Raw genomic sequence first — 19,621 nt, forward strand, 5'->3', positions numbered from 1 at the left:
GGAATAGATTTGAAAAGAGGAGACATCTCTGGTTTGTTTTATGACCTGATCCCTTTTTATAGTCTGTTCCTGGCTTTGGCTTCAAAGATCTGTCAGATAAATCTGTCTGTGTAAACGCACCATAAGACTGGCATATAATACTTGAAGTAGATAGGGCACTTGGAGTGATTTGTAAAAGAAGCAAATTTGATGTCTGTCACAGGCTATGTTCACACAACGTCAAAAATAGAGAAAAGGCGTCCGCTTTTGCTATTTTAAAAAAACGTCCGTTATTACCGCAATTTAACTGACTGCAATGGCAATGCATTGAAGTCAATGGGAAGACAGACAATGTGCACTATGTACACTATGTCCAATGCACACAATGTATTGAATAACGAGCGTTATCGCCGAGGATGTTAAAATAATGATCATGACAATTATTTTCGGACGTCTTTTGCAAACGACAAACTTTTTTTTTTTTAGTTGTTTACATAGTTTTTCTTTTGTCACCGTTCCTCCTCCATTTTTACCATTAAATTTAATTCAATTAAGACACATCCAAAGGTCAATTAGTAACTCCAAACTGGTATAATGTACAAACACCAGTCATTGCACTAAGGGAAGGCCAGACAGCTAAATGATGTCTTTTATTTTATTGTTCGCATAATCGTTAACGATAAACGATCCAAACGACCGATATTACGAAAGACCTGAAATCGTTCATCCATTTACATGCCGCGGGGGTGGCGATCAAGCCGGAGCACGGGGCTGCGGATGAGCGGGAGGGCCGGGCTGCGAGCGGGGGGCCGGGCTGCGGGCGGCCGGACTTTCGCGCAAGGAGTGTTTACACGGAACGATCGGCAAATTTTTTGCGAACGACGATTTAAGAACAAGTTAAAAGATCAAAATGAATGATTTCTCGCTCGTCGTTCGATCGTTCGCTGCATTTACACTTACGATTATCGTTCGATTCAAATTCGCACGATAATTGTTTCGTGTAAACGCAGTGGTGTATTGTCTCCTGGCTACAGTTGTGCCATGATTTCAAAAAAATACCTGCTTTTTTACCGCAATTTTGCACAGATCAGAGCATTATGACATTATCTATCCTGTACTATGAACACTACACTAGTGCCGCCATAGTTACAGTGGGTGGGGGGGCCCAGGCTTGGTGAACAACCCGGGGCCTATGACAAAGTTAATCTGCCCCTGGTCACATCCCAAGTCCCATCTCTAGGTCAGGAAGCGATCGGGGACCAGAGCAGCAGAAGCAGACACCAGCATTGTATATTATTTTTTTCACTTGCCCCCTCCCTGGGCATTTAAAAAAAATTGTCCTGCCCAGAGTTCTCCTTTAAGTAATCCTGCACTGTTTGCTGATTTAAGAGTAAAAACACACAATCAGGTTGCGCTGCAGTTGCATTGCTCTTTTATCTACATAATGTCAATTTCCAGTAGTAAATAATGGAAACATTTTATTGAATCATTAGAAACTGCGATGCAACTGCACCACAACCTGCTTGTGTGTTGTCACCCTGAGGATGGATGCCTGGGGCTATTATATGGTTAACAGAGACAGCTGTGCACGTTTTCTCCCGTCAATATCTGTTCTAGTCGGAGCGAAAACCACTTATGGCCGCCCCATGTTGTGTATAAATCCTTTCTCGTTGTGTGCCTCCACTTCCGAGTTCAGACAAAGTATTCACATTCTTTCCAAAAAATAAACATCTGTCCCCATCGCTTTTCTGTCTCATTAGACTCCGTGGAAAGCAATCTCGTGTCACGGTTTAAATCATTCCCACTTGTTTACAGTTTCCATTTTGTCGATTTTTAAAGACGTGCATCTCGCCCTGATATTTTTATTCTCGGGAAGGTTTCGGCGCTTGTAACATCCTTCAGCCTGACTTAGCGGTTTCTTATTGAGGAGACGCCACAGGGGTAGTACTACTAAAATGCCTGGAATGCAGGGAGCCTAAATATCACAATGCAGTGGCATCAGTTATCACCCGGCTGTGATGTGTTGACAAGGGAATGTTCTTAAATGAGCAGAATATTTCATTGCTAGGTGAGACCTGAGTGTAATGTGTCTTCTTTTTCCTCTTATTTATTTAAGCTCGGACGACTATTGTTGGCTTGCTGTACCATACCATGCATCACCACTACAGGCAGATTAAACCCAGCGACACCAGGTATGTGGACAGTCATAATACAGTTTTATTTTTGCTTCACTTTTTTAAAACTCTTAATAGAAATTTTTGATTATTTTTTAATTCAAAATGGGTTATGTCATCTCCAACTTCATCACTGGAAACCAACCGAAACCAAACATAATGGAACAAATATTACTTTAAAGGGGTACCCCTGCCCTGCATTATAATCTGTGTACGGCCGGGGAGGGGGTTGAAATAGAAGCCAGCGGTCACTTACCTCCCCGATTCCAGTGGCAGCTCCCGGATCGCGTCGTAATGGGCGGCGCATCCGGGAGCCACCGCTGGAACCCGGGAGGTAAGTCACTGCCGCCTTCTATTTTAACCCCCTCCCCGGCCATGCACAGATTATACTGCAGTACCCCTTTAAAGTGAATATACCAGTAGGTACATATATACCTACTGGTATACCCACTGGTATACCGCCCAGTTCCCACTCACAGTGCCGTTCTATTCCCGAGTAGCGGCCCAGCATAAAGCACAGGGGACAGGCCCGTCGGCCCCCAGTGTGACGATCTGCCCTCCCCTCCATGACGCGGCTTCATTAGAATCAATGGAGCCGCGTCACAAAGTGAAGGAGAGATCGTCTCACTGGGGGCCGACGGGCCTGTCCCCTGTGCTTCATGCCTGGCCGGTGCTTGGGAATAAACTGGCGCCATACACAGGAACTGGGCAGCAGTTAAAAAAAAGGACTGTGGCTCCGCCATCCCTATTTCGGTGCTGGTCTATTCATGTAAAAACACAAAGCAATGTACCTAGTGGTACATTCGTTTTAAAATTTTAGGATTTTTAGTTTAGTTTAGAGTCAGCAGCAGTCACGCATGTGCACCACTGCTCCATTCATTCTTCAGGGAAGCTGCCAGGGATAGCTGAGCGCTGTACTTGGCTCCTATAGAGAATGAATAGATAAGCATTGCACATGCCTGAAACATGTTATAGTGGGACAACCCCTTTAGACAGGAAAGGGACGGACGATAAAATTACAATAGACGACAATGACATCCTTAATGATCAGTTTGTAAACTGTTGTTTATGAAATAAAAAAAAAATGTAAACTTTAGTTTTTAGATAGACCTATAGAGCTACCCTGGATGGAGTGTTTTTTTTTTTTTTTTGGACAATTTTTTTTTTTGTCCCGAGCCACTCCAGCGCTTGGAGTTACACAGCCTCTATGCACTGTAGTGCTGACTTTGTTGGAATATGTGGATACATATAGAGTCCGATGTAAGAAATAAAGTCTGTATGTGTGTGTATGCCTCCATATTAAATGACAGCAGAGGTATATGGACCTCTATTATGGTTCCACATAAAACAGAGAGATAACAGATAAGCTAAAAAACCCAAAGCGATCTTCTTGGTGGTATATTCACTTTAAAGATATAACTGTAATTTTAACCCCTTAAGGACAGAGCCTGAAATGGCCTTAATGACAGAGACAAATTTTATGAATATGACCAGTGTCAGTTTATTCATTAATAACTTCGGGATGCTTTTACCTATCCGGCTGATTCTGAGATTGTTTTCTCGTGACATATTGTACTTTACATTTCTGGTAAATTGGAGTCGATACTCATAACAAATCTTTATGAAAAAACCCCAAATAACGTGAAAAAATGTGAAAAAATGCATTTTTCCAACTTTCCAACTTTTTTGCTTATACAGAAAGTGGTTATACCACATAAATTATATATTAAATAGAATTAGCAACATGTCTACTTTATGATGGCGGCATTTATTAAACGATCTTTCATTTTTTTTTAGACAATAGAAAGCTTAAAACATTACAGCAAATTTCCAAATTTTCAGTAAAATTTCAAAATTAGATATTTTTAGGGACCTGTTCAGGTTTAAAGTGTATTTGAGGGGCCTGTATGTTAGAAAGCCCCACAAAGCACCCCATTTCAGAAACTGCACCCCCCACACTCTGCAAAAGCATATCCAGAAAGTGTTTTAACCCTTTAGGGGAGTCACAGAAATAAAAGCTAAGTGTGTAAGAAATTTGAAAATTTTTATTTTCTGTGCAGAGATTTTATTGTAATCCAATATTTTTCATAATTATAAACCTATTACCAGAGAAATGCACCCCAATCTGTCTTCATTACAGAGAAGTCAGTGAATATTATTTCGGCTTTGTCCATTATATCCTATGGAGGGGGGAGGGACTGAGGGAGATGAGTGATCAGGAAGAGGAGACATGAAGGTCAGCTGTTTGTAGACTGTCTGGGCACCTAAAACGCTGGATTCAGGGGTCAGAAAGGTCAGTGCTTATCTAGGAACTTGCTGAGAGAAGATTGCAGGGTGTTGTGCTGTGCAGGACTGCTCCGTGCTCACTCACTCCTCTCAGCCCCTCCCCTCTCCATAGAGTATAATGGACACAGAAATCCTGCTTCTTCTGAAATGAGGGGGGGGGGGGGGCTAGGAAAACGGCTTTTTGACTACAGAAGGAAACTCTTTTGCTAAATAAAACCTATCACAGAGTTTCTTAAAATCACTTCTACTATTGATATTTATTCTTTTCACAAAAAGGACATTAAAATGACAGTTACACTTTAAATAAACAGCCTGTTGGGTTTCCATTACGTTACCGGACAAAATAGCACTGCATGCTTCACTATTCTGTCTGGGATTTTTGATGGACTCTCTGAAGCCGATTTGAACAAAGTATAAATTCCTCTTTCTATCATCGCACATTATGAAAAATGCATTGAGACTGTAATGTCTATATTTAGAATTTTTTTTACTTGCATTTATATTCCAAATTATATACCATTTATATGATTCCTAGTTTCATTTCTTCACTAAAAGCTGAGAAACTGAATGCATTTAAATCTCTACTCTATTGTACCAAAAAATTATTGTACCGTTGCATCTATTTTCCTGACTATAGTGGGTATAGAAATCATACGAATGAAGTTGAAAAACTGGTTATATTTTTATGCATAGTTTATGTTTTAGCATCATTATTATGTGCTATTATATGTATTTTTATGTTGTATTTATATGTTATTATATGTATTTTTGCATATATATTATGGAGGCAAGTTGTGGCCTAACCGCAGATACACTAATAAGCTCTCATTTGAACTTTTGAAACCGATTTTAATCTGATAAGATTTGTCACTATACATTTAGTTTATTTGTCTCTATACATTTAGCTTATATTAGTGTTAAAAAGCAAATTTTGTGCACATGAAAGATGTAGAACATATAAGTGTAAGGTGTGCAGGCCTATAGGACGTATAAAGATTACATTGTGCAAGTAGGTCTCATTCAGCCTTGTTTCATAGACCAAACTCTGTACTTATCATCTATGTAACTAACCTGAAATATATATGAGTATGGTGGAAATCACATGTGTGATCCCTATTCTGAATAATTGTGACTTAAAGGGATTAAGTCCTTAAAGGGATTGTCTGAATTATGTAAATGAAAAAGTCTAATATAGTCAGAAAATAAAAATATATGCTATCCCCACCAGTTTTATCTCTGCTGTGTCCAATGCTGCCCCTCTGGTCCTCCCTACCACGTTTGCATACTTCCTTGCAAAGATGATAAGCCTGTATACCCCGTAGTCAGTCACTGGCATCAGCAGTAGATGGCAAAAGATCCCTGAAGCCAGTGACTGGGAAGGTAATAGCTTCATGGAAGTAAAGAAAGATGACACGGATGACCAGAGCAGCAGCAATAGACATGTAGGCAATAAAACAGGTGAGGAAAGCATACTGAAAAAACTAATTGTGTCACTGTGCCCCTTTTATCACTTTATTGTGCCACTGTATCCACCTTAAATAATTTAATGGTACTACTGCCCCACTTCTGAGCCACCATGTCTAAATGCCCCTGCCCCCTAATGTACTGTGCAACCATGCCCAAATGATCTGTCACTCTCCTGTAATGTACTGTGCCACTGACCCCTCTAATGTACTGTGCCACTGCCCCCTGTAATCTACTGTACCTCTGTCCCCTCTAATGTACTGTACCACTGCCCCCTGTAATCTACTGTACCCCTGTCCCCTCTAATGTACTGTACCACTGCCCCCTCTAATGTACTTAACCACTTTTCCCTCTAATGTACTTAACCACTGTCCCCTCTAATGTATTGTACCACTGTCCCCCATAATATACTGTCCCACTGTCCTCTAATATGTGCACCACTGTCCCCTCTAATGTACTGCACCACTGCCCCCCTCTAATGTACTGTACCACTGCCCCCTCTAATGTACTGTACCACTGCCCTCTCTAATGTACTGTACCACTGTCCTCTCTAATGTACTGTACCACTGCCCCCTCTAATGTACTGTACCACTGTCCCCCATAATATACTGTCCCACTGTCCTCTAATATGTGCACCACTGTCCCCTCTAATGTACTGCACCACTGTCCCCTCTAATGTACTGCACCACTGTCCCCTCTAATGTACTGTGCAACCATGCCCAAATGATCTGTCACTCTCCTGTAATGTACTGTGCCACTGCCCCCTGTAATCTACTGTACCTCTGTCCCCTCTAATGTACTGTACCACTGTCCTCTATAATGTACTGTACCTCTGTCCCCTCTAATGTACTGTGCCACTGCCCCCTCTAATGTACTGTACCACTGCCCCCTCTAATGTACTGTACCACTGCCCCCTGTAATCTACTGTACCTCTGTCCCCTCTAATGTACTGTGCCACTGCCCCCTCTAATGTACTTAACCACTTTTCCCTCTAATGTACTTAACCACTGTCCCCTCTAATGTACTGTACCACTGTCCCCCATAATATACTGTCCCACTGTCCTCTAATATGTGCACCACTGTCCCCTCTAATGTACTGCACCACTGCCCCCCTCTAATGTACTGCACCACTGTCCCCTCTAATGTACTGTACCACTGCCCTCTCTAATGTACTGTACCACTGTCCCCTCTAATGTACTATTGTCCCCTATAATGCACTGTCCCACTGTCCTCTAATCTATGCACCACTGTTCCCTCTAATGTACTCTACCACTGTCCCCTCTAATGTACTGTACCACTGTCCCCTCTAATGTACTGTCCCCTCTAACAGTAGCTACCAGGGTCACAGGGGTCGCCGCTGAGACCCGGCCCGCCACGCCCCTTGCCACCAAACTGCGCCCCCTTCCCCCGTTAATCACTCTTGTGACCGCAAGCATTGTGCAACTGTCCCCTCTAATGTACTGTACCACTGTCCTCTATAATGTACTGTGCCACTGTCCCCTCTAATGTACTGTGCCACTGTCCTCTATGATGTACTGTACCACTGTCCTCTAATGTACTGTACCTTTTGTTTACTCTAATGTGCTGTACCACTGTCCTCTATAATGTACTATACCACTGTCCCCTCTAATGTACTGTACCACTGTCCCCTCTAATGTACTGTGCAACTGTCCCCTCTAATGTACCGTACCACTATCCTCTATAATATACTGTACCACTGTCCCCTCTAATGTACCGTACCACTATCCTCTATAATATACTGTACCACTGTCCCCTCTAATGTACTGTACCACTGTCCTCTCTAATGCACTTTTTCAGATGGGAATGCACCCTTGTAATAGTGAGTTATCTTTATATAATTAAAAAACACTTATATGACTGTATAAATGAGCATAGTCAGTTGGTTTTAAATATTTAGCAGTGTAGTAGAAAATGAATTATTAAAGGGGTACCCAGGAGAAAAAAAATGTTTTTTTAAGTCAACTGTAAGAAAGTTATTCAGATTTGTAAATTACTCCTATTTTAAAATCTCAAGTCTTCCTATACTTATCAGCAGCCGTATGCCCTGCAAGAAGTGGTAAATTCTTTCAGTCTGACACAGTGCTCTCTGCTGCCACCTCTGTCCATGTCAGGAACTGTCCAGAGCAGGAGAGTTTTTTTATGGGGATTTTCTACTGCTCTGGACAGTTCCTGACATGGACAGAGGTGACAGCAGAGATCACTGTGTCAGACTGGAAAGAATACACCACTTCCTGCAGGACATATAGCAGCTGATAAGTACTAAAAGGAAGTAAATGACAAATCTACATAACTTTCTTACACCGGTTGATAACATTACACTTCCTCTGGAGTAACCGGTACCCTTTAGCAATATATTTATAATATATTTTAAAACTTTTACATTGATTTTATTAGTGGTATGACTAAAAACAGCACATAAGGGTATAAAGTACATAAAACATTATTAGGTTATGTTCCCACTACGTATAGAGAATGGCCGCATAGAGAATGATCTTTCGGCCACAGGGTTCTGATGCGGGCGCAGCAGCGCGCGCCCACATCAGAACCTCACATAGCACACAGTGAAGCAAGCGGCCGGAGCCGCTCGCTTCACTGTGTGAACTGACATGTCAGTTGTTTGCGGCGGCTTATGGGATCCCGGCCGGAGCATGTACGATGTGTGTACGCTCCGGCCAGGATCCCATAGCTTAATAGGCTGTGTTGCGCTGCACTAAAACTAAGGCCGTTGTTGCCATCGGCAACAACGGCCGTAGTTTTACTTAGTGTGAACATAGCCTAAAATGGAGTATACAAGATCTCACCCTCTATGTTTCCTTACCTTAATGTAAGCCTGATTTAAAGGGGTATTCCACTCAGATATAATACATGTTAAAACATTCCCCCTCCTGGTGACTAACAATTCATTCCTTTCCTGTACAGCTGGCATAAAGGCTGTTATACCTTTTAAGGTTACAAACCCACTTGCCGGATCTGCAGCGAGTCTCCATGCTGCGTTTTTGCAGCGAGACTCGCTGCAGGTCCTGGCCCTATACTTTCAATAGCAGAAAAACTCGCAGCAGGGATGTACATCCCTGCTGCGATTTTGTCTGCAGCCCGCCCCATTAACCCCCCGGCCGCCGGACATTATACATTACCCGGTCCCCGTTCCTGCTTGCTTCGGGGCTCCCGGTGTCTTCACGGCCCACCCGGCCAATCAGTGCGCTGCGGCGGGGCAGCGCACTGATTGGCCGGGCGGAACGTGCCGGGAGCCGCCGAAGCAAGCAGGAACGGGGACCTGGTAATGTATATCCTGCCCGCCCCCCTGCAGCCCCGATCGCCCCGCAGCCCCCGGCCGCACGATCGCCCCCAGCCCCGCAGCCCCCGGCCGCACGATCGCCTGCAGCCCCCCAGCCCCCGGCCGCACAATCGCCCGCAGCTCCGCAGCCCCCGGCCGCATCATCGCCCGCAGCCCCCAGCCCCGCAGCCCCCGGCTGCACGATTGCCCGCTGGGGGCGATCGTGCGGCCGGGGGCTGCGATGCTGGGGGGCGATCGTGAGGTCGGGGGCTGCAGGGCTGGGGGTGATCGTGCAGCCGGGGGCTGCGGGAGATGGTGCGGTCGGGGGCTGCGGGGCTGGGGGCGATATACATTACCTGATCCCGGCTCCTGCTTGCTTCAGCGGCTCCCGGCACGTTCCGCCCGGCCAATCAGTGCGCTGCCCCGCCGCAGCGCACTGATTGGCCGGGCGGGCCGTGAAGACATCGGGAGCCTCGAAGCAAGCAGGAACGGGGACCCGGTAATGTATAATGTTCGGCGGCCGGGGGGTTAATGGGGCGGGCTGCAGACAAAATCGCAGCAGGGATGTACATCCCTGCTGCGAGTTTCTCTGCTATTGAAAGTATAGGGCCAGGATCTGCAGCTAGTCTCCCTGCAAAAACGCAGCAAGGAGACTCGCTGCAGATCCGGCAAGTGGGTTTGTAACCTTAAGGGGTTTTCCTCTCAGGTCAGGTAAAATACATGTTGAACCATCCCCCCCTCCTGGAGACTAACAATTCATTCTATAATTATTACCTTTCTAGTTTCCTTCCCCCAGTTCTGAGCTGCTGCTTTCTGCTGAAGACATAGACAACTGTGTGTAAACTGTTCACTTCATCTCATCTTTCAACCCCCTCCACCCTCTCCCTTCTAAAACAGCTCATTTGAACATTTGTCCCTGCCCGGTTCTTGCTGCACTCTGTAATGCCGAGAGGATTAATCACGATTAGGGGGTTAGACACTTTATAGTAAAATAGTTCAGTGTACAGTATTAGTAACTGTACTCACTGTATATACTGACAGCAGCTCCCTGTGTACCTCATAGAGTTAAAATCAGACTCCCCTCCTCTAGGCTGGGCATGTGACTGTGCCCCCCTCCCCCCCCCAGTGTCCACCATTGAGCCTATATATGTGTATGGAGGACCCAGGGGGCGGGTCACATGCTCCTCCATGTCAGCCATTTTATGGACTGAAACAAAACAGAGCAGGACAGCCCAGTCTGGAGGAGGGGAGTATGAGGTACACACCGGGCTGCTGTCAGTATATACAGTGAGTACAGTTACTAATACTATACACTGACCTATTTTACTATAAAGTGGCCAACCCCTTTAACTTAGATTAACTCTCCTGCATTACACAGTACAGATACAGCCGGCCAGGGAAACTGTTACATGAGCTGTCTCAGAAGGAAGGGGGAGACACAGTTTTCTATGTCTTCAGCAGAAAGCAGCAGATCATAACTGGGGGAAGGAGGAAGTGGAATACCCCTTTGATGAGAAGATTTTGGATTCCTATTCTTTTCACTAGCTGCCCTGTCACTCCTTGTGCAAACAAGCTTAAAGTTACTCTGTACCCACAATATGAACACCCCAAAGACCTTATACCTTCAGATAGCTGCTTTTAATCCAAGATCTGTCCTGGGGTCCATTCGGCAGGTGATGCAGTTATTGTCCTAAAAAACTACTTTTAAACTTGCAGCCCTGTGCCAAACTGTCCGTGGCCTAGAGTGTGTATGCAGTAGGCTGCTCCCCCCCCCCTCTCTGTCCCTCCTCCCCGCCCTCCTCATCATTAGGAATGCTCCAGGCAGATTTTCTCCTATTCATCAGCTGTGTGAACACTGCACATGGGCTGGATCGTTAAGGAACCTGTGCAGTTTTCACTGCAGAGGAATAGGAGAAATCCTGCCAGTGGCATTCCTAATGATGAGGAGGGATGGTGCAAAGTTAGAGCACAGATACTCTAGGCCACCCCAGTTTGGCACAGGGCTGCCAGTTTAAAAGTTGTTTTTTAGGACAATAACTGTATCACCTGCCGAACGGACCCCAGGACAGATCTTGGAGTAAAAGCAGCTACCTGACGGTACAAGTGGTTTGGGGGGACAGACTGTGGGTACAGAGTCACTTTTAGAGCAATCCATACCTCCTTACCATATCCGCCCCCCACCTTCTCACTTTGAACGCTAGTGTCCGTGACGTACTGTCAGTAATTTTCCAATTTAGTGACAGAGTATCGCAAGTAACAAAGTGTCACGAGACATCCCACTATAACAGTAGTTGGATACATTGCCGTTGTCAGTCTCCGTTCTCTGCTTCTCTCTGGAATACTGGAATGTATGATTGGCAATCTTATTTTCTGCATTCTCCAATCTTCTGACTTTCTGCACATTATCATTGTATGACAGTTTCCTATTCAGCAGACCTGCTTGTTGTCCAATACATATTTGTATATGTACAGTAGTTTTCCTGCCGCGACAATGAAGCGCTTAAGCTCCTGGTACATTGCAAACCTTCTAGTGTGTTCTTTAAGTGACGTTTGTCTCTGTATTTCACACAGATCACATTCTCCAAAAGTCTCTTGTTCATAAATAATCCAGCTTTCCGCTCCATGTAAAACAGATCTAACCTATTCATATCCTTCTTCAATGCGGGAACACTAACTTTACAGCATTGGGGAATCTATAATTTGTTTTTTCAGACACTTCAATTACTTGCTTATCATTATTTCATTTTCGGAGGGCTGTTCAGCATTCGCCTTCATGTTCCCCGGTGGATGTGTGTTTATATGCATGCTTAGTGACAAATCTATATGACAGAGCGGCAGCTTTGCTTGTTTGCATTTGCTTCCTTGCTGATGAGATTGCAGATCATAGAGATCATGCTCTGCTGCCTTTAGTGGGCATACGACGAGATCCAGAGACCAAAAATGGAATCATTGTGTGATCCAGCTCGGAGCTACAAGAAGGCATTCATCATCCATCTTATCATACGGAATACAGAAATATCCCCTTCCCCCGCCATAGAAAATGCATTAGCAACAGGACAACACTAGTTGTAACAATTTCATTTATGTGCTCTTACAAGTTGGAACATTAGCGTGGGTTAATAACTCAGAAAAGAGGCACCTGCTGGCAGGCAGCTATCCAAGGCCGAGTTCACATAGGGAAAAGTGTGGTGTAAACCACACCAATAGGGAACAAAAGTCCAGCTCCACATCTATGCATTTATGTATGCTGCAATTGAACTGTTTTAACACATGTGATTTCTTAATATATATTCATACTGAACTACTTACCTAAATTAAAGGGGAACTTTGGCAATTTCTTTTTTTTTCTTTCAAATCAGCAGATGTCAAAAGGTTATAATGATCTGTAACTCACTTCTATTTGAAAATCTCTAGTCTGCTGTTGATTTAGATTTCTGAAAGACAGCGACACTTTAAGTCTTTCAGTACTTTTCAGCTGCTGTTTGTCCAGCAGGAAGTGGTGTATTCTTCCCAGTCTGACACAGTGCTCTATGCTGCCACCTCTGTCCATGTCAGGAACTGTCTAGAGCACGAGAGGTATTCTATGGGGATTTGATACTGCTCTGGACAGTTCCTGACATGGACAGAGGTGGCAGCAAAGAGCACTGTGTCAGACTGGAAATAATACACCACTTCCTGCAGGACATACAGCAGATAAGTACTAGAAGACTTGAGAGCTTTATATAGAAGTAAGTTACAGACTTAAAGGAGAAGTCTGGCGAAATTATTATTTTTTTTAATATATTTTTATTATTTTTTGTACACATAAAATTTTATAACAGTACATAACGTATAACGTGCGGCAACATGCCGCCAATGGACAACTGTACATTACGTTCGAGATTAGATATTGTGTTAGAACATAGTAATATCAACATTAGCATTGGACTGTACATCTGCACCCACTGGGTCGCGCAGCCATGTTGTCTCCAAAGATATTTTATCTCCTTTTGTCCACACATAAACATAAACCAACTACATAGACCCTCCCAAACCCAACCCCAAACAGTCCCCCCCTCCCCTATCCTGCGAAAGAGACCCACAACCCGAAAATTTTTATGAAAGTATTGTATTGCCCCCCAAAAGTTATACAAATCAGCAATATACACTTATTACGGGAAATGATTATAAAGTGCTTTTTTTCCCCTGCACTTACTGCATCAAGGCTTCACTTCCTGGATAACATGGTGATGTCACTTCCTGGATAACATGGTGATGACATCACCATGTTATCCAGGAAGTGACATCACCATGTTATCCAGGAAGTGACATCACCATGTTATCAGGAAGTGACATCACCATGTTATCAGGGAAGTGACATCACCATGTTATCCAGGAAGTGACATCACCATGTTATCAGGAAGTGACATCACCATGTTATCAGGGAAGTGACATCACCATGTTATCAGGGAAGTGACATCACCATGTTATCAGGGAAGTGACATCACCATGTTATCCAGGAAGTGACATCACCATGTTATCCAGGAAGTGACATCACCATGTTATCAGGAAGTGACATCCCCATGTTATCCAGGAAGTGACATCACCATGTTATCAGGAAGTGAGCCTTATAACGGCCATTGTTTGGCTTTTACTTAGGTCAGGACACACGCTTTACAGATTCTGATACGGCACTTGTTGCCATGGCTACAGAATTTGAGCAATGGAATGAAATCAATTCTTGCAATATTCCACTCTACAGATATATTTGTTTTCAAACAAACAAACAAAAACACACACACAAAAAAAAAAAACAATTGTCTTTTGACTATTCCAGTCAGGACCTGATGTTTTTCCCCATCCCTATACATTGTGATGGTTAATTCATAGCATTGCATAGTCACATTGTTCCGTTTCTGTTGCTTTTATATAGTTCTTTAGAATTTTCTAGTATCACATTATGAGAATTCAAAGTAGAAAAATTAAAGAGTGTATGTGCTTCCATGCAACACTGTAAATACGGTATAAATAGAGGCAGTAATGATGCGGTTAAGGCTCCTTACAACCCTGGCATCACAGCTTGTTTATAACACAGCTGTAATAGCTACATTGAATTTATTTTCAATGGGATAAAAACCTTTAAGCGGCTGTCTGGCCATTTCTTTGCATGTTTAAATATTTTCAAAAATGGTTAAAGACCCTATTCCATGGGCCTACTGTGAGGAGCAAACAAGCGCTGTCAGCTCTTCTTTGCTCCTCGATCCCCACTCGCTGCTACCGCTATAACATGCGGCGGCAGTGAGCAGGTGAGTGAGGGAGGGGCCGCGGGTCGTTAGATCATCCGGGCAGCCCATAGAGGATAGCGGCGGTCCGCCACTCCTATTCCATGGAGTGACGGCAGCAGATCGCTGCTATCACAGTCGTTTGTCTTTCAACATGGTTGAAAGACAAACAACAGCAACGATCAGCCGACTTGAACGGTGTCGGCTGATCCTTGCCTTCTATTCCACAGGACGATTATCGGCCGTAACGGCCAAATACGGACGCTAACCGTTCCATGGAATAGGGCCTTAAATTTGCACTTATCTGTGGGGACTCCTCACTGCTGCATATCCAGTGGTGCCCAGTGATTGGATGGGCAGGCATTGTGTTGAGGCGGAGTGCAGGAAGGGTTGAGCAGTTTAGACCAGGCACTGTTGGAATGGTAGTAGAGGGGATGGAAGCAGTCGAGTAAAGACTTTTTAAAATTATTTTTATTTTTAGCCCAGCATGTGCACTTTTAAACTTACAAAGGGCTACACCAGCAAAAAAAAAAAAAAATCTTTCAGATCGATGGATGTCAGGAATGACAGATATTTGTAATTTACTTCTATTAAAAAAATCTCCCGTCTTCCAGTACTTATCAGCTGCTGTATGTCCTGCATGAAGTGGTGTGATTCTTTCCAATCTGACACAGTGCTCTCTGCTGCCACCTTTGTTCATGTCAGGAACTGTCCAGAGCAGTAGTAAATCCCTATAGGAAACCTCTCCTGCTTTCCAGGCAGGGAAGAATACATCACTTCCTGCAGAACATACAGCAGCTACAAAGTAATGAAAGAGTTGAATTTTTTTTAAATAGAAGTAAATTACAAATCTCTGGCGCTTTCTGGCACCAGTTGATTTTGGTGAACAACCCCTTTAAAGTATACTATACGTTGTATGTAGTCCAATCTAAGAGAAAAAAATTGCACTCACCGCTCTTATGCAGGCTCTTCTTCATATGAAGTTACAGTCCTATCTTTTTAAAAAAAAAAATAGTACGTGCACAAATGCTAGAGTATATATGATGATGACAGCTGTTTTGCGCAAGAAATAACTATTTATTGTGACAATGGGGTGGGGGGAAGGGGGTTGGCTGGGGGGGCTACACCTCTTGTATACCAAGGGAACATGCACAATGGCTTATTATGGCTCTCTTTGGTATGGACCCATGATAGGGCTTCCATAGAGCTTCATATATCTCTGCTATAATTTAATATAGAGACATACAGATTTTTTTCTGGTGGATTTGTTGTATTCTACATTGGACTCCAATGCCAGGTCAGCACTGTTGGTATGACCCCTGGCTTACAGGATTCATACAGTGCTCTTCGGAGTGTCCTGAAGGTCAATGAGCTAATACAACACCTTTTATTTTTTCTTTCTTGAAGAATTGCAGGGGCAAATCAGTTCAAGGATCATATGATCTCGGCAGCCAGTTACCTCATCTCCTTGAAGGTAGAACCACCTCCACATCTGTCTCCAAACCTGTCCGGATCACCTCTTATTACAATCCAACTAACACACATAATGGTAAGTGATGAATTAAGCAGCATGTTAAAGGGGAACTATGAGCAGGTTAGATAAATCTAACTTACTGATATGTCCCTATTGCACAGGAGAAGCTGAGGAGGAGGGTATGTCTCTTACCTTCATCCTCAGCACCATTCCCATGCACTTAGCTGTTTACTCCATGGTCCGCAAAGACCATTAGGAACACTGCCCAACCCCATAGCCCTGATTCGCCCCCAGCCGGTCCGCCCCTTCTAATGATAATCAATGGAGGGGGCAGGTCGGATCATCAATATGGGGCGGGGCAGTGCTCCTAACCGTCTTACCGGATTCAGGAGTAAACGACTAAGTGCATGAGAATGGTGCTGAGGATGAAGGTAAGAGATATATCTGCCTCCTCTGTATCTCCTACACAATAGGGGGACATATCAGCAAGTTAGATTTGTCTAACCTGCTGATAGTCCTCCTTTAAATAAGATGTGATGATGTTTTATGCTGAGACTTGTGGTTGCACAGGTTGGGGAGCACTGTTGCGATGTATAGTAAGTGACCTTATCTTGCATTTTGAAGGGGTTAAATTAGTGGAATTTCTCATGAAGGATTTAATAAGATTTTGGGAAGGGCGGTGAAATAACTTTCTGTTTCTGTTGGGAAGGCCTAGGTTTCTTACGACCCAACATCTAGGGAATTCCCCCTTTCTTTAAGGAGATGTTTATGATTTATGATTCGTCTTAATGTAATCCCTGCGCTCTAGAGGAAGCCAATAATCTCTTCCGTCACTCTTCACCAAGTGTAATGAGCTCTAAATGCAAAGAGCAAAAAACAGAGAAACATGAAGAGATTTTCTAATTGCTTCTGCTTTAAGCTGCTCAAGATGCAATTTATGCAGCAAAACCGCATGGAGAGGGGTCTGATGGTACGACTGTAGGCCAAAGCATATATCGAATATCGCAAAGGTTTCAGTTTTGATCTGACTGAACAATCTTGGCTCAAAATGGATAGAAAAAGGAGTGAAATCACTTTGGCGAATTTGCACCTTATTCTGTGGTTACAATGTGTGACAGCACCGAAGTAAGGTAAAGTCTGATAAATTGTAACTAGAGACGAGCGGACCTGGAGCATGCTCGAGTCAGTCCGAACCTGAACTTTTGGCATTTGATTAGCGGTGGCTGCTGAAATTGGATAAAGCCCTAAGGCTATGTGGAAATCATGGAAATAGTCATTGGCTGTATCCATGTTTTCCAGACAACCTTAAAACTTTATCCAAGTTCAGCAGCCCCAGCTAATCAAATGCCGAACGTTCAGGTTTGGATGGACTCGAACCCGAACCCGATTCGCCCATCTCTAATTGTAACCCCTTAAAGGTGTAGTGCGGCGCTAAACAATTATTCACAAAATAACACACATTACAAAGTTATACAACTTAGTAATATATGTTATGTATGTGAATGGCCCCCTTCCCCGTGTTTCCCCCCACCCATGCCACCCCCAGAAGTGTGATGCACTATACTTACCTGATTCGTGTCAATCCCCGTCTGCCATCTTGGGACAATGATGCCATCTTTGGGCGGCCAGCCGAACCGCTCCATCCGTCCCTCGTGCCGGCCCCCTCTGCCGCGTCACCAGCTGCTCAGCCGGGATTGGCTGAGCATAACTGTGCTCAGCCAACCGGGGCTGAGAACAGTTATGACGCATCAGAGGGGGGCCGGCACGAGGGACGGATGGAGCGGTTCGGCTAGCCGCCCGAAGATGACATTATTGTCCCAAGATGGCGGACGGGGGTTGACACGAATCAGGTGAGTATAGTGCATCACACTTCTGGGGGTGGCATGGGTGGGGGGAAACACTGGGAAGGGGGCCAATCACATACATAACATACATTACAAAGTTGTATAACTTTGTAATGTGTGTTATTTTGTGAATAATTGTTTAGCGCCGCACTACCCCTTTAAAGGAGAGGTGAGGCGTTGGTGACTATTTTTTAAAAGGTAGGGGAGGAACATAATACACTATCATTACTCACCTCTCACCGGGCCTCTCCAGCACCAAATCGCTGATCTTAGACCTGCCCTGGGCTTCGGAATCTCTTCTGAGCCAACTGGTTGATGGTCCGACTGATTGCTGGGGGGGAGGTGTCTAATTGTAATTTTTAGTGATACCCTTACTTTACTATGAATTCTCTATTACCAAAACAGGGAGATTTACTAAGATCGTTGTATGTCAAACAGGTACAAAAGTCTAAGTCACCTGTAGGGGGCTTTGTTCTTTGCAAAGTGATCTGTAGTTTTAATTGGTGCCAATGTGGCATAGATAGAACTTTTTGAATGCTTTTTATTACAATGTTTTTTTAGGGGATGGCAGATGATTTAAAATTGCCAATTTTGGAATTTTCATTTTTATTGTGTTCACTGTGTAAAAAATGTTCTATTTTAATTGTGAATATATTCAGTATTTAATATAATATATTTCTGCATGTCGTGGTGAATGCAATTATGTTTGTTTTATAGTTGTTTATAGAAATAGAAGAGAAGGTAATTTTAATTTCTAATATATATTATATATATATATATATATATATATATATATATATATATATATATACATATATATATATATATATAGTCTGTCCCAAGTGAAAACAGCGGTGCTCCCGTGTAGACGCACAGTCCTCCACTAGGTTGGCTCGTACCCAGTACTTCATCCACAAAGAAAATAGCAATTGAAGACAGCGTCTCTTAAAGTATCAAAAAGGTTTCTTCTTTTATTTTGCCATATGCGTACAAAAAATTAGACAACGTTTCGGCCCTTTAAAACATACTGAGCCTTTCTTGAGAAAGGCTCAGTATGTTTTAAAGGGCCGAAACGTTGTCTAATTTTTTTGTACGCATATGGCAAAATTAAAGAAAAAACCTTTTTGATACTTTAAGAGACGCTGTCTTCAATTGCTATTTTCTTTATATATATATATATATATATATATATATATATATGTATGTACAGGGGGGTCAAAAAGTAGGTGGACAGTATGTGTAATAGGGTTGTAAGGGGGGGGACATGGTGTAAAGTGAAACTGGCCCAGTTGCCCCTAGCAACCTATCAGATTACACTTTTCGGGGCAACCAATCATTATTACACCATGTTTGATAAAGTTCCCCCTTTATAACCCTAATATATATATATATATATATATATATATATATATATATATATATACTGTATATATATATATATATATATATTCATATATTTATTTTTTGCTTTTCAACTGTAAAAACAATGAAGTACGAAACGGTGAAGAAACCAATTATTCACAACTGCGAGTTACAGAAATAGTTTGCAATGACTCATTTTCCTAAAAGTTTTACGAAATGGTAAAACCATACAATGCTCAAGGAAAATATGTATAAGCTTTATATTGTACGTGTAGCATATCCACAATATGAACAGCACAAATCCATTCAATAATACAGATGTGCTATTGAGAGTCCAGAAACCAATACAGAATACAGTCACTCTCCACATTCACACATTGCTCCCTCTGTCGTGTCAATGCCAGGAAAACTTTCTCTTTGCACAAATAGGATGGAGATCCTAGAATTTAATGGCGTTACCCTTCCATTTTCATTGTTGCTAT

The 19,621-nt window shown here is 43.2% G+C and overlaps 1 protein-coding gene across 5 annotated transcripts in view; it reads left to right on the forward strand.

Annotated features, from left to right (window-relative positions):
* The window catches only part of ADGRD1 (adhesion G protein-coupled receptor D1), a 482,082-nt gene that overhangs the window by 94,542 nt on the left and 367,919 nt on the right, over window positions 1–19,621 (forward strand). For all 5 annotated transcript variants that reach the window (XM_069961003.1, XM_069961004.1, XM_069961007.1 and 2 more), the window contains 2 exons: window positions 2,096–2,171; window positions 15,867–16,008. In XM_069961003.1, the coding sequence (XP_069817104.1) occupies window positions 2,096–2,171; window positions 15,867–16,008 (218 nt within the window). The remainder of the gene's footprint in view (window positions 1–2,095; window positions 2,172–15,866; window positions 16,009–19,621) is intronic.

This window comes from Dendropsophus ebraccatus, chromosome 3 (assembly GCF_027789765.1).
Source record: "Dendropsophus ebraccatus isolate aDenEbr1 chromosome 3, aDenEbr1.pat, whole genome shotgun sequence".
In the NCBI taxonomy this organism is placed as follows: domain Eukaryota; kingdom Metazoa; phylum Chordata; class Amphibia; order Anura; family Hylidae; genus Dendropsophus; species Dendropsophus ebraccatus.